The sequence below is a fragment of the Zootermopsis nevadensis genome, unplaced genomic scaffold (assembly GCF_977971745.1).
Source record: "Zootermopsis nevadensis isolate Lab colony 2312 unplaced genomic scaffold, Znev_1.0 Znev_ptg000003l, whole genome shotgun sequence".
NCBI classification, from domain to species: domain Eukaryota; kingdom Metazoa; phylum Arthropoda; class Insecta; order Blattodea; family Termopsidae; genus Zootermopsis; species Zootermopsis nevadensis.
In genome coordinates, this window is record NW_028259135.1 from 16,012,646 (window position 1) to 16,027,839 (window position 15,194).

Genomic DNA, 15,194 nt, shown 5'->3' on the forward strand with positions numbered 1-15,194 from the left:
CGGCAAGTCAAAAAATTCCCTGCCTTTTATGGAACTTAAACCTTGTTTACAGGGTCCTGGAACTAGTTTCTGTCCAGAGCCAGATGAATCTAATCCACATCTTTGATATCTGTTTCCATAAGATCCATTTTAATATGATTCTCCCATCTATGCCCAGGTTTTCCAAGTGGTCCATTTCCCTCTCTCATTCCAATACATTTTTGTACACATTACTCATCTCCACCATGCACACTATGTGTACTGCCATTTTGTCCTCCTTGTTTAAATTGATTAAGAATTTTAATCGTAAGAAAATATATAATGCTTTTTATGTAGCCAGTTTCTTGTTAGGCAGTCAAATCTTCAGTCCAAAATTATATTCTAGCACATTATTATTTAGTTATAGTTTGTATAAACCGTAGTAACATTATTAGTCAATCTTAATTGAAGGCATCCTTCTGTTCACTTTACATTTCAGCTGAAGACTTTGAATGGAACTTTGCTGCCTGTGATAGTATTCATTAGTGGAGGTGCTTTCTATATGTCTTCAGGCAGTATCAATACTTACAAACCTCAACTCTTCATGGATAAAGACGTCTTGCTAGTGACATTTAACTACAGAGTGTCAGCTTTTGGTATGTTCAGATTTACATATCATTAAATATTATCAATATAATGTAAAGTAAAAAGTAAATTGGTTCCAGTGGATCATTTTGTCTCTAGGTGGATGTGTTTGGTTATCGTAACACTCCAGCCACTTCACCTCCAATGAAGTAACTCAGTACCCACTGTGTATGCCCCAGAGTCAGTCTGGACTATAAAGCAAAGATAAAATTCCTGCTCTGCCAGGTATCAAATCCTTTTCATGCAACCTGTGCCTTAGTCACCAAACTGACTAAGTTATCCCAGCTCCTTCAGGAAAGTACATCTTTGTATTGATATACCATGTATTTTCTTCTTTTATTTATTTAGGCTTTTACATTCTTAGTGCACCAAAACTCTGTCCAGTCTATACCCACAAAATTGCACATCAGAGAGTGTGTGGATGAGTTTTTTGATGGCTGCACTAGATAGAGGTTCAGTTTGTAGAATTTAATATGCTTATACTAATTCTGTGACATAGATTCCTTCTTTATAAGCTAACAGTTACACATCTACTCAAGAAATATTCCACCTTTATGTAATCTGGAGATTTATTGCTCTCCTTACAACACTCTGGCACTGGAACCCATTCTGAACCAGATGAATCCACTTCACACACTCACATCCTATTTACTTAACATTCATTTTAGTATTATCCTCCCATCTGTGTCCAGGTCATCTTCATGGTGTCCTCATTTGAGATTTTCTTACTAAAATTCTGTATGAATTTCTTAACTCTACCATCCCATTTTTTCCTTGATATTATGTCCCTAATAAAATACTATAAATCTCTTTATAATGAAAATGTTTCCAAGTTCCTCTTACTTCATTTCTCTTGAATCCAAATATTCTTTTCAGTACTCTAATCTTAAACTCTACTACTACTAAAAAGCATAAAACACATTTGTTTTCAGTGTGTCATCTATTCATGGCAAAGTACATGGCACAGCTCAGTAAGTGATGAAGTGGCCAGTCAAAAATATAATTTCACAACAGTAAAAATCCTGTGTTATTCATTGATAAATCTCATAATAGTATATTCCAGTGCATCTCTACCTGACCTTCAGCTACATAAATCACAATCTGCTTGTTTTTTTTGTTTTTTTTTCAGTACTAATACTTTCCCTCTTCATTTTTTCCAATAAATTCTTTGAAAATCTGTTAAGAAACTTATTTTGTTTACCTTGTACTCTTTTATTTCACTCTTTTATGCCTCCTTTGTAGTAACATTCTTTGTTTGTTTGTTTGTATCATTCTCCAGTAATCTGTCTGGCCACCTAATTCAAATGCTGGTGTATTAGTTTAGTTTGTTTGATTAGTTAATTTTTGATTAATAAGGTTTTATTAATTTTACTGGTTTATATGGGTTTTGGTTTCATTTTGATTTATCTGGATGCTTTGCTGGATTTGCATTGTTTGCAGTTGCTTGGGTTGATTAGTTCCTGTAATGTCATTCTTGATGCAGCATTTTTCTCTCATGTTCCAGGTTTTCTGAGCACTGGTGATGATGAATCTCCTGGTAACTATGGAATGAAGGATCAGGTGGCAGTATTGCGGTGGGTCCATGACAACATAAAAGAGTTTGGTGGAGATCCAAACAGTGTCACAATCATGGGTCAAAGTGCTGGTAGTGCTTCAGTTCATTACCATATGCTGTCTCCTACGACGAGGGGTAAGGATATTTGAAGACTCTTGAAAATATGTGGACTGTGTCATTATATCATTTAGTAGTTAATTTTCAGAACAAATAAACTAATGGAATGTTTACATATTTTATGCAGAGAGATTATTTGGTGGCTGCACCAATGCATGGCCTTTGTACTATGAGTGATCATTTCTTCAGCTGCTGCCATTTTTACTGGGTCAGCCATGAGAATGAATGAAGTATATCCTAATCAGTCAGCAGTGCTGAAAAGAGGAAGTGATCTCACTTATGACATTCAGTGCTGTGCAAGAATCCATTTGTGCAGGACAAGGATATGTTTAACTAGATTATTAAATTCTGCTAGAAAGATCAAGAAGAAATTTTAGAGAAAGTTTCCCCAGAATTTAAGTTTCCAACAGACACACTCTTCAGAAACAATGTACAGTATAGCTGAAGAACACCTACACTGGGTGTGAATTAGATTGTGTTTAAAAGGTGTGGAGAATATATTTTGAAAAATGGGAAATTTTCAACATTTCCTCTAATTTAGATAAGTTAACATCGTAAGTCAGTAAGTCAGTGCAGTGACTGGCTATGAGCTGGGTGATTGGGGTTCGATTCCTTACAGAGGCAGAGAATTTTGTTCTAGCCTCTGCATCCAGACTGGCTCTGGGGCCCACCCAGCTTTCTGTTCAATGGGTACCAGGGTCCTTACCCGGGGATAAAGCACAACTGGGGCGTGCTGCTGACCACTCACCCCCTTTTATTGCCATGGTTGAGAATGAGTAGGACCTATACCTTCTCTCCCCTAAGTGTGAACATTAGCATGTAACAGGGTGGCTTTTAGGTGAGTAAACATCACTATGTGATGCTTTAGGCTATCTGTCTACATCTGAGTATATAAGGTGTCAACTAACTTAGTGTTTTTGCATGACAGAAAGATCATGCATTGTCACAGCTACCATTTAATCTTCCTGTACTTAAGTAAGAAGAGTTTTAATGACTTGGTGACTATTACATGGAATCACAAACTTTAAAAGTCAAAGAGTTTTCATTTCAGAAATTTCCAAGACATCCATCTGTGTTTGTACTTTGGAATTTTAGAAAGTTATAATTTATTTTGACTGAATATAACCATATTAAGCCTTAGAGTAGGTCATTCACAGACTGAGATTCAAGACCTACACCTTTCAGATAGAAGTTAGGTTAGGTTACTGTGAGACCAAGGAGAAGAAATGAATCAGCATTTATACTACAAAAAACCTTCAGAAGGTATATATGCTTTATAAAGAACACATCTCTGTTCTCTTTGCTCTTACGTTATCTGGTTCTGGGGCAGAATGTGTCCTTGTCATAATGTTAACCGATGTTTCAGAGTTTGAGAAGTAAGTAATGTAACTGGAACTTCCTAACCCACTTACTATAAAATCAGAATCTAAAGGTTTATCATCAGTAACCCCTCATCAACAGACATGATCTGAGCCACTTCCGTTTTCATAATCTGTAACTTAACTTCTGTTTGAATATTATCTTACAATCTTTTTTTCTTATTCTTCTTCCAAGTGACTGCTACTAGCCCATTCAGATAGAAACTCAGATTTTCTTACACTTAATCTCTATTTTTCTCCTTAGGACTGTTTCATAATGCTATTTCAATGGATGGGACACTTATTTCACCATGGGCTAGAAGTGATAATCCAGAGAAAATTGCAAAGAAGTTGGCTAGACTTGTGAATTGTCCTACAGAACCATCAGCTGATCTGGTAGAGTGCTTACGGCAACGTCCAGCTACAGATCTTACTGATACGATCTATAAACTATGTGTAAGTATAGTATTGTCAGTCTTTTATTCCATGGGGGAGATCTACAGCATATTCTTGTTTCCCATCTCTTCCTTAGCTTTCAAATGTTTCATTCTCCTTTAAATTTATATCAGGTTCTCCTTTTAGGAATTCTGTGTGATTCATTCTCCATGCAATCTTTAGCCATTTGTCTCTATTATATGGAACCTTTTCTACTATGAGGAAGACACCTAGGACCTATCACACAATCATTCTCCACCATCCATCAATAGAACTTTTTAATGAGCTTACAAAGTATGATGCAGCGATATTAATATTCTTATTTCATGTAGCTAGTTTTGTTATATATTTTGCCATGGATTCAGTGTAGTTAAAAATTTTGTGGCACATTATAATATTCAAAAAACTGCATATAGATTTCCTCAAGCATAAAGAAATGGTAGACAAGATTGTTTTGACAAATAATGTCACATATGAAAACTAGTTAGGGCAGAAGAGTTGATTTCATGACAATTTATCTCATTTGTGGCACTGAAAGAATATTACGAAGCTCTATTTTTGTAACTAACACTATTACAACCATACTTTCTTGCTATCTGAATGCTACTTCTAGCTATTCTTTATCTTGGTAACTCCTGGATATGCGCCAGTGGTGGAGAAACATTCAGAACGGAACTTAGAGCCTTATCTCACACAGGATCCACTTCAGTTGATTCTAAATGGCAGTTTCCAGCAGGTGCCTTGGCTAATGGGTAGCAATTCTCAGTCCAGTGTGTTCTTCTTTGTAAGTAAGTGCTGTACTTTATTGTATTATATTTTCTTCATAAACTGTGACATTCCAGCAATCTCCCTTGAAAAATTAAAATACACTACATTTAGTCATATATATCTGTAATTTCCTTCTAATGTGTCTGAAATATTTGCTTTATCTGGCCCATTTCCATGCTGCTAAACACATTAATAAATATTCACAAACTCTTTCAGTTCTGAAACAAAAGGAAACAGTTTGTGTTAACTATGCAAGTGGAGCAGATTAACATTTTTTAAACAAGTAATTAGGTCAGCATCACCCATGCTACTGTTCTTCCTGCCAGTTTATCATAAAATAATTTGTTCACCCAAATATGTGACAATGTACATTTCATCCAGTGAACCAACTGAAATATTCGAAGACTCCAAAATTGTTCAAGAACCACAGCATTACAGGCACTGCAAAACTCTTAACAGTGTATAAAATTATTTTTTCCAGCGATTTTAAACAACCCTATGCTGCTCAACCAACTAAATGAGAACTTTGAATTCATATTGCCAAACATGATGCTGCCTGAGAGTATGGAACCCGAACAGAAACAGCTTTCGTTGCAAGGGATTTTTGATTTCTATGGGCTTGATCACCACAAGTTACGTGTAGAGCAAGAGATGCAGTTTATAGATGTGAGTATCTTAATCTAACTCCACAGTAAAGGGACTTCCTTGAACATACTCAGTACAAAAAGAAAGTCCTTGTTCTCATTATACCTGATTGTTGTCACTGTGTTCAGTGCATTCTAAGCCATTTGAATCCAGGTTACGTCTTCACATCCTTTGTCTTAAGATATATATTAATGTCCTCACATGTATCTTCTCTTTGGCTTTCCCAAGTAACATTCTGATTACTTTCTGTTTCCATTTTATGTCACATCGTTCTTAAATCTTTCAGTAAAGTGTTTTCACAAGTTATGCTCTTCCTTCAATGTAAGAGCAAGGCCAAGTCTCATATTCATATAAAATAAAGTAATTCGTATATTTGAATATTTGTAAATTCCTGACATAATGTTCATATGACCCATTGCAGTCTTCTGTATTGTGATACCATGTGGTCTTGTGGATGGTTACTAACATTTTGGAGTAACATATTTTCTTCATCTTCGTTCAAAAGTGGTAAAGATGAAGGTGATATTTTCTGTCAAAACAATGGTGACACTTCACCCTGAAGACAGAAGAAATACTTTCCTCTGAAACATTGGTACTTAACTAAAGTCCACATGGCATCTACTCCAGAAGGCCACAGTTAACATCTTTAGTGCTGTGAGACTTCAAACATCAGATCATGTGACCCAAACGCTCATAAAGAGTGTATTTTCATTTATAAAATGGAGTGAAGTGGTGTCTGGTCTTAAATGTTGAATTTTATGTTTAGATGACCACAGATCGCTTCTTCATGCATGGAACGAACAAAGCAGCCCTACTTCATGGCCTGGCAGGTCACAGGTCCATTTATAAATACAATTTTGCATACAGGGGCCTGTTTTCAACATCACTGTGTGCATCACTGAAAAATTATGGTGAGTTTTTATATCGAAAAGTATAATCTTACAGCTTCATTCTGAAAGAAAAACCAAGACACTTAAGTCAGTAAAATGACGGTCTATGTGTGCAGTGTTTTCCCATTCCTGGTAGGGAGAGGATTTCTTTATTCAGCACTGTATAGAGATCAGGTTTGGTATCTATCCAGCCATCTGTCCAGTTGTACTGAGTTTCTGTCCCTGAGAAGAGATAATTTCGGAGACCTAACAATAGATGTAAGGATAATATTACGATGATTCTTAAAATAAATTTGTTGCAAGTGAACTGGGTTCAAGCAGCTAAGGACAGGTTCCAGTGGTTGGCTCCTGCTAGCATACTAATGAACCTGTTGAATTCTATAAATGGCAGAGAATTTCTTAACAAGCTGAATGACTGTCAGCTTCTCAAACACTGTGCATCATTTTGAAATCAAAGGTAATATACAGTTCTCAAATTACTGTTTTCTATGTGCCCATGACGTTCTAGAACTTGGCCATATTTTCATACTTTTCGTTAGTAATAATTACATTACTGTTTTTAGTGTATTCTGGTGTCTGTTTAATTTGGAGTAGTTTCCACCGGCCTTTCAATTCATATACACTTGCACAACACACTGGGTAGTATTTTTACCTTGAAGGTGGAGACAGTAGAAATCTCCAGAATTATGGCAATACAGCTTACATCAACATTATGCCAGAACCCAGGAGGAATATCCAAGTTACAGAGAAGCATATTTACTTTACAGATATTCTGTTTTATTCAGCATCATTACTACAATATAGAATCAAAATAATTTATCTTGAGCTATAACTGTATAAAGATAACTTGTCCCTGTCACGCTACGTTCTCTGAAATGTATAACGCCTCTCTATTTTTGTGTCAATAGGAGTAAGTCATTCGGATGAATTGAGATACCTGTTCCAGTGGTGGCCTTTCAACATCAAACTGCCTTACAGTTCTGAAGATCTGGAGGTCAGAGACCTCCTCCTAACACTATGGACAAATTTTGCAAAATTTGGGTAAGCACATTACGTTGCACTGTACATAAATCACTTCATGATTTATATTGTTCAACTGGTATTGTCAAAGCAAAATTGTTCTGGTACTTATACATATGGGACAGTGGAGGCTCCACAAATTTTTAATCTTAGCAGTAGATGGACTGAGCAATACCCATTTGATAGGAGGCTGAGTAAGCCTAACAAGCATTTTGACGAGAGTGGCAAACTGGTAAATCTCTGCCCCCACCAGGAATTGATCCCTTGTCTTCCAGTCTACAGCCTAGTCTTTACTCATTGAGCTTAACAGTTGGTTGGGAGAAAAGAAAATGCATACAAAGTTTTTGTGAGGAGATCCCTTGTAAAATTGTTATTTTAAATACAGAGAAGGATACTGCGAGGATAATAACTTGATATTACGGAAATGGGTTATGAGAATGGGATGTAACTGGATCAGTGATGGATTTTGGTATCAATGTTGTTAATGTTTTGGGTTCTCTTATCATACAGTCAGATGATAAGTTAGTCTGTCAATTAATATACTAGTCCACTGATTGAATGCATTCTGTATCGCATGCTACAGAAACCCCACTCCTTCCAAATCAGTGAATGCCAGTGACAGCAGCAGTCTATTGGAGAACCTAGTATGGCATCCAATAGGAGATATCAGTGCAGATAACCATCATGTGCGCTACCTCAACATTGGACAAGTAGATGCATTCCCTATTGATTCTCTCTTCCTGAACGAAAATCTGGGACCTGTCAAACTGAACATGGCTGAGGACTTGCTCAAGAATCGCACTGAATTTTGGGACTCCTTACCCTTAAGTGAAAATGTTCCATGTTCTATTTGTTAGAAAACACAAAGTTGAAGCAGTTCATGCTGCAACTTACTTGCATGTGTAATTATATGGAACTGGTTGTGAAGTAAGGAGTGTCATTTGTAATTGCTTACAATATTTGACCCAATCTTTGTAGAGAATAGGAAAATTATAGGTATAAAATAATTCTTATATCAATTTAATTGTCTCCCTGATATTTTCCTGCTGCTTCTTTTTCTACAGCAGGGTTCAGGAACCCTATCATTACCGCAGACTTTATAGGGTATTCATATCATTGTTGGAAGCCACAGAAAAATTTAATAATTGCCTGTTGTTTTGTATGGGTGCGAAACATGGTCTCTCACTCAGAGGGAGGAACACAGATTGCAGGTGTTTGAGAATCGGGTGTTGAGGAGGATATTTGGGCCTAAGAGGGAAGACGATGGGGCGTGGAGAAAACTGCACAATGACGAGCTTAAAAATCTGTACTGCTCCCCCAGTATTGTGAGGGTGATTAAGTCGAGAAGAGTGAGATGGGCGGGACATGTAGCGCGCATGGATGGGACAAGAGGTGTGCACCGGGTACTGGTTGGGAAACCTGAAGGGAAGAGACCGCTGGGGAGACCTAGACGTAGATGGGAGGATAATCTCAGGCGGGATCTATGGGAGATAGGAGTTGAAGGAAACTGGATTTTGTTGGCCCAGGACAGGGTCCGGTGGAGGGCTTTGGTTAATTCGGTGATGAACCTTCGGGTTCGGTAAGCCATCTAGTTAGTTAGTTATTGACAGTCAGCAAAGCTGTTTTTTGCTTGAAAACAATAGCTGTATTTTTCCTCACAATCTCTCAATAACATATTTGACTTCATAAGAGAAAGTTCTATCATTGGCTAATTTCCAAATCCTGTGATGGGCTGCTTAAACCGGTAGCGAGGGTCACATGCGGGCCGCAGGTTGCCGACCCCTGTTCTGCAGTGTCTTGATCCGCCCAATTATGCGTTCATAGTCTGAAAGAGTTGGTACAGATATCAGAATAAGTGACTGAGAACTGCGTTAATGACGTTAGATGTTGATTGGAAGTCAAATTTCCCGGTTAGAACAGCTGTTCATTTCAAACAAATCCTGCTGTATCTGTATCTAATTCGAGGTTATAAAATCGACCACTTTCCTCCTATCACGGATTAGTATGACAAGCATGCGCAGTGTGACGATCAAAACAGCTGGCCCGGCTCCATTGCTAAGCAGAGCAGGTTTTTTAGGGATGTTGCATTGTGCAGTTGACAAAGGTTTCAGAGGTGCTTACTGACCTCATCATTAGGGCATCACCCTGACGGGCTTAGTTTGTACGAGACTACACGGCGCTATACCCCAGAAAACATCCATACTCAGGTTCGTAAAAATAACGTTCTTACCGACTGAGCATTTGATATTGGTTGCTACCATGGATTAATACGTACTATTACCGCCAGGTCCATTTGTAGTAGTTTTACAATTGCTGCGGATAGATGACAGCAAAATAAGTGCGTGACGTCATACGCTGTGTACGTTGCCAACTTTCAGAGTTACCGATCGGGTGTTCTAATGTTATATAGGTGACAAAGAGTGTTTTGTTAAAACTGTTTCTAATTTACGCTAATTTCAGTTGAATTGTGTTGGGCATGTTGTATTTTTAAAGAGTAGATAAATATGTTTCATATATTTGATGCTGGGTTTGTGGTGGTTTTTGTGATTGTTTGAATGTTTTACAAAACAGAAGGAGATTTTCTAGTTTTGTGGATTCCTTCATTGCTGATACTTCTACATCTGGTCAGTGAAGAACACGCCAAGGCATTGACCTCATAATAAATCATTGTGTAAGTTCTTTTCTCATACACATTTTTCTGTATTTACACTACTGTTGCACGTAATATTAACTTTTGATAAAAAAAGAGATTTTTTGAAATCCCAACATAGTTTCTTGTTTTGACATTTGTTTTTCCTCGTGTAATTTTTTTAGTTACGGTGTGGTTGATGAACATTTTTTGTGTTCTTTTACGTAGACACTGAAGTTAACGTTGACTAAACGGCATCGCAGGTTAATTGATGCAAGATCTTTGAAGTTCGTTTAAAATAATATAGAGTTCATGATAACCATCACGACATCCTTTTATGCTCCATATTGCTAAATTATTGTTAAATTCACGTGTAAATATCAGAATATGGCATTTTTCGAGCATATCCAGTATTTCACAAAACGATCACAAGGAAATCACTTTGTGATGTTCCCTGATTATTGGAAAGATTTTCTTTTGTTGTTATGTCTTGCCTGTAATTTCTTAACCACTAGGATCCAAGGCTAGAGAAACCGCAACTGTGACGTCGACAGTTAGGGATCAAATTCTTTTGTCGGTAAATGCTTTCCAAATTATGAATGAATACTGGTGAATTGGCAAACTTATTGAATGACAGTGACAGTGTTGTGATATAAAATTCGGAAAATGACTGATTTGTTTGATTGTATATATTTTTGTATTTTTGAAGTAAGCAGTTTAGTTTGTGCCTTTCAGCAAGAATTGTTACAGTGATAAAATTAGGAGGGTGAGTTGGGTGGGGCTTGTAGTACGCGTGGGAGACAAGTGACATGCATACAAAATGCTGCTTGGGAAGAGACCACTTGGAACACTTATTTGTTGTGAGAATGGTAATATTAAAATTAGTCTTGAAGAAATATGGTGTGAGGACATGGACTGGATAAAACTGCTTCAGACCGGTTGCCCTGTCCTGTGAAAACGGCAATGAACCTTCGGGTTTCATTAAAAGTCGGGAATTCCTTGACAAGCTGAGCGACCATTAGCTTCTCATGAAGGACTCTGCCCCATGTAGCTGGTTCATCAGTTCAGTTGCAATCGGATTTGTTGATTTCAGTTTGACCTTGTTAATTTAGTTTGATCATCTTTTTTATCCATGATGCCATTATATCTTTTTTTGGAATTTTCTTGTCTGTGACTTTCGGATGTAGATTTGGGAATAATTTTTTAGACAATTTTCTGTGCGTAGTAGGCGTCCTTTGCGGTTTGAGAGCCGGAGAAATGTTTGTAATTGGTGAGTAGGAAAGGATCTTGAAGGAAGCGGTCGTTGTATATGTAGAGGCACGTGTTTTAGTAATCTTCCCCGTAACTTCGGGACGATAATCGATTGTTTAAGGAAAATTAACTCTAGGATATATTGTTTTATTAGAAAATATCAGAACTCAAGATTCATAACGAATTGGCTTTGTTTACGTATAGTCACGTACATGCATCGTAGTGTTATAGGTGCCGCAAGAGCTTAGCGTGCCATTGATAGAAACAGATTAATTAATTTAGCATAAATTTATGGAAGAAACGTTTGGCTTAATGTTGATGTCAAATCCTAGATCAAAATCTTGTATAGATATGGTGTTTTAACGAAATGTTGATACTCTAAAGTGCACAAATTTTATAACATATTTCAGCTACCACAGACCCATCTTAAGCGTAACTAATTCAAGTTAAATAAGCAATGTCTTATTCAAAATTTACTCAATTGTAAAGCATGTATAAAGGGAATATTTAGAATAAAGCTGATATATAAACTTCCTTTCCGTATAGACGTATTTACGTCAAATTCTCCGGAACCGTGGTTCCACTGTCAACTTTTTTTTTGTTAATTCATTCACAAGGGAGAAGACTTATGTTCCATACGCAAGCTAGGAGACCAGTGGAGATTGTGTTAGTAGAATTACGACTTTGAGGTATGCAGAAAGTTTTCTTATTGCCCACAGGATATTGATGGGATAGTAAATATGCCTTAAAACAGGCCACGATCAATTTTCCACTGCTCTTACAATTTATCATTCATAATCATCCTAGTGTTCGACGCTGTACAACCAAGGTAGTTGAAAAAACGTCGTGAAAAAGAGGAAGAAGGAACAGGACGAAGCATGAAGTCGTGTAATGAAGAATTTGTAACATGTAATTTCCGCTGAGGCAGTTAATGATTAATTCTGTGGGTGTTAAATTATTGGATGAATAGTTATGCTAACAGTCTGAGCTACTAGCAGCGTCTTTAAGTAAAACTTGTGTGACAACTGTATACAGAGACGTGGTCGTAGTATTTTTAGTAAGTTAGTCTCTGCCTTGCAGATGAAGGTATTGATCTTTTCGTTTGTAAACGCGTTAGTTTGAACTCTGTTGGTACATGATTTGTGCCGCCTGACAGTGCCTTCTATTTCCGGGCTCGTAAAGTTACGTTTTAGTGAGCATAAGGGGTTTTATTTCGTTCAACATGAGAATGAAGTTCAAGGTATATTTAATGTGGTAATTAAAGCTCTTCATTCTGTATCAGGGGAGCTGTTCGGAAATTGTCTTGTAAAACTTTAGTAGGAGAACCAATATTATCTGCTGAAAAATGCCACTGTAATTTTTATCACAGTGATAGAATTATTGGGATTTTTCAATTTGATCACGAACTAACCCACATATTTTATAGGCTTCTTTCGTATTCGGAACGCTGTTAGCGCACTAACGTGTCTGTCCGCCTTTGTGTTCCGAATCGGATACAGACATCAAACACGAATTAATTTAGCTTTCCAGAAGTTCTTCGTACATATATAATGTGAAGGAAGACACCAGCTGCTCATTTACTGTCTCTAGTACGCCGTGTCTTCACTCTGTGGCGTGAACAAATCGGGTTTTTGTGTGTATGACCTTGGCTTTTTCCTAAATTAAGCATCCCGCATGGCCAAAATTGCGCAACATTGGGAACCGTGGTCCCATTGTTTGAACACATGCAAAACAAAGGGAACAGACGTAATTGTTGGAACACATTTTTGGCAACAATGGCGGGACAGCATCAGTGAAACATAGACCTCGGATCACATTATTGCAGCAATGCCATAAAGACACTTGGCCAACATTGTCGCTCAACAATGACCCCGGTTGACAGTACAACATGACCCTAAGATATGGCGTGAAGAACGGTTGAAAATTTGGTTAATTATGAGAATGATACAAAACATAAATACGCTCTGTGAGCAAAATGGAGTTAATTTTAAGTGGGTTGTGCCACTGTGCTTTAAAGAGTTGTCGACTATAAACCCATTGACCAACAAACCCTGTCTTGAAGCATGACGGTCCAAGTGTGACTGCACAAGGGACAACGACAATGACGTGCTTTCCCTTGTCCCTCGTGGTCCCGCAGTCCTGCAGAATTTGTTCCGTACTGTCAGTAGCCTGGAACTCCTGTTTCCTCCTACAGGCAGCTTTCGCGTGGCCTCATCCGAACTTCCGAGGAGACATTTCTGCACTGAAAGACTTCAACAAGAACCTGTACACAGACCGACGCGCGGTTTAGAACGACTGGAAATAAAAGTGTTAAAATCACTAGTCTCTGAGGCAATGCAGCTACGAGTTACAAACAATTCCACTATTAATTACTTACGAAGGTACTAAAGAATATTTCGTATAAAAGGCAATAAGAATTATATAACGAAAAGCTTCGAAACTTGCACATTTCGTCAAATATTATTAGCAAATCAATAAAATAAGGTTGAGATGTGAGGAGCGTATAGCACGTACGGCAGAGATGAGAAATGAATTCAAAATTTTAGTTTGAAAATCTGAAGGGAAAATATCACTTCGTGTAGATGCGATGATAATATTAAAATGTATCTCACGGCGTAATAACCCAGAATATCACAATCCTGATCTTCATGCAGCACGTGTGGGAGGGCGAGTCATATCAAGTTGAAAAGGCGTTGTTAAGGAAAGAGGACCAGTTTCAATTTGAAAGAATCTGAGTAAGAAGTTTTCTTCACAATCTGTTGGGTGTAAAATTGAAATTAAACATTCTGAACTACGAAAAACAAATGCCATTGCGTCAGTATTCCTTTGTGTTAAACACTGAACTGAAAGCGAAACTTTCCTTTTGGAACTCGTTTTACGAAAGCTAACGAGGTCCATTTTCAGCAACAGAGTGAAGACAATACATTCCATGTGAAGAGCACGAAGCTGCTTCCTTATTCATAATTAATTAATCATCTTTAGGAACAATGATAAGAAGATTAGAGTGGTTTCTCTTTTCTGTTACGCTTCTACAAACTTCAACCTAAATCTTCTGTAATGAAAGTGCAGTTTTGTCTCTCCACTGCTACTAATTATTCCGAAGTAATTTTTAGTAATTAACTCCGTGGAGCGGAGTCCTTCTTGAGAAGCTAGTAGTCACCCAGTTGGTCAAGAAAATCCCCGCTTTCATATAACCCGAAGGTTTATTAGAGTTTTCCCCTGGTCCGTGTGCTGAGCCAGATGAATCCAGTCCACTTCCTCACACCCAGTTTCATCAATTACCATTTTGATATGCTCGTAGTCCGGCAGCGAATCTCAGGTATGGTCACTTATTTTCATGAGGGATACTCAACAGTGAGAATAATTATTTTTAAAATGTATTTTATATTTTTATGCGTCTCCTGAATAAGTAAGAACGCGTGCTTTCGAACTACTAATACAGTTGCTTCAGTGCGGTGTGGTATTTAACCGTTGCAACACAGTGGTAACCATGTGTACCACTTGCTCTAGTGTTCAGTAACGTTTCACTCTGATCTCAGAATATATTTAGGATATACGTATTTTATGTGCTCCTCAGAATAAGTACCTTACTTACGAATTTGTTTTATAACGGAGACACGTTTTTATTTGAGGTAGGAAAATAATTTTTAAATATTATTTAGCTAGACTTCTGGGGGGGCTTCGTTGGGTTGAGGCGCGTATGGTTTTTTGTTGAACGAATGCTAATTTCGTGGTTTAGTATCTGGCGGAGAGCATGTGTGTTAATTTATGTTCGTCCATCCTCACTGCGTCATAATTTTATCGCTGTATCCCCACCAAATGGTTGTCATGAACCAGACCTTCTCATTTCATCGGATATAAAACAGACATCATTTAGGGACCATCTAAATAATAAATACCAGTGATTATTCTAAGTCTGGAAA

General features: G+C 37.5%; 2 protein-coding genes across 18 annotated transcripts in view; both read left to right on the plus strand.

The window, feature by feature from the left end:
* Positions 1–8,399, plus strand: part of LOC110827883 (juvenile hormone esterase) — a 50,889-nt gene extending 42,490 nt beyond the window's left edge. For all 9 annotated transcript variants that reach the window (XM_087342687.1, XM_087342688.1, XM_022060000.2 and 6 more), the window contains 8 exons: positions 458–614; positions 2,108–2,293; positions 3,899–4,089; positions 4,682–4,856; positions 5,318–5,502; positions 6,248–6,392; positions 7,280–7,412; positions 7,975–8,399. In XM_087342687.1, the coding sequence (XP_087198813.1) occupies positions 458–614; positions 2,108–2,293; positions 3,899–4,089; positions 4,682–4,856; positions 5,318–5,502; positions 6,248–6,392; positions 7,280–7,412; positions 7,975–8,248 (1,446 nt within the window). In that variant the 3' untranslated portion in view covers positions 8,249–8,399. The remainder of the gene's footprint in view (positions 1–457; positions 615–2,107; positions 2,294–3,898; positions 4,090–4,681; positions 4,857–5,317; positions 5,503–6,247; positions 6,393–7,279; positions 7,413–7,974) is intronic.
* A 686-nt stretch (positions 8,400–9,085) lies between these two features.
* The window catches only part of Oatp30B (Organic anion transporting polypeptide 30B), a 48,302-nt gene continuing 42,193 nt past the window's right edge, over positions 9,086–15,194 (plus strand). For 4 of the 9 annotated variants that reach the window (XM_087342679.1, XM_087342678.1, XM_087342676.1 and 1 more), the window contains exon 1: positions 9,642–10,062. The gene's annotated coding sequence lies outside the window, so the exon portion shown is untranslated. Of the gene's footprint in view, positions 9,599–9,641; positions 10,063–15,194 lie in introns of those variants that run through there. The other 5 variants (XM_087342684.1, XM_087342681.1, XM_087342685.1 and 2 more) reach the window with 2 other exon arrangements.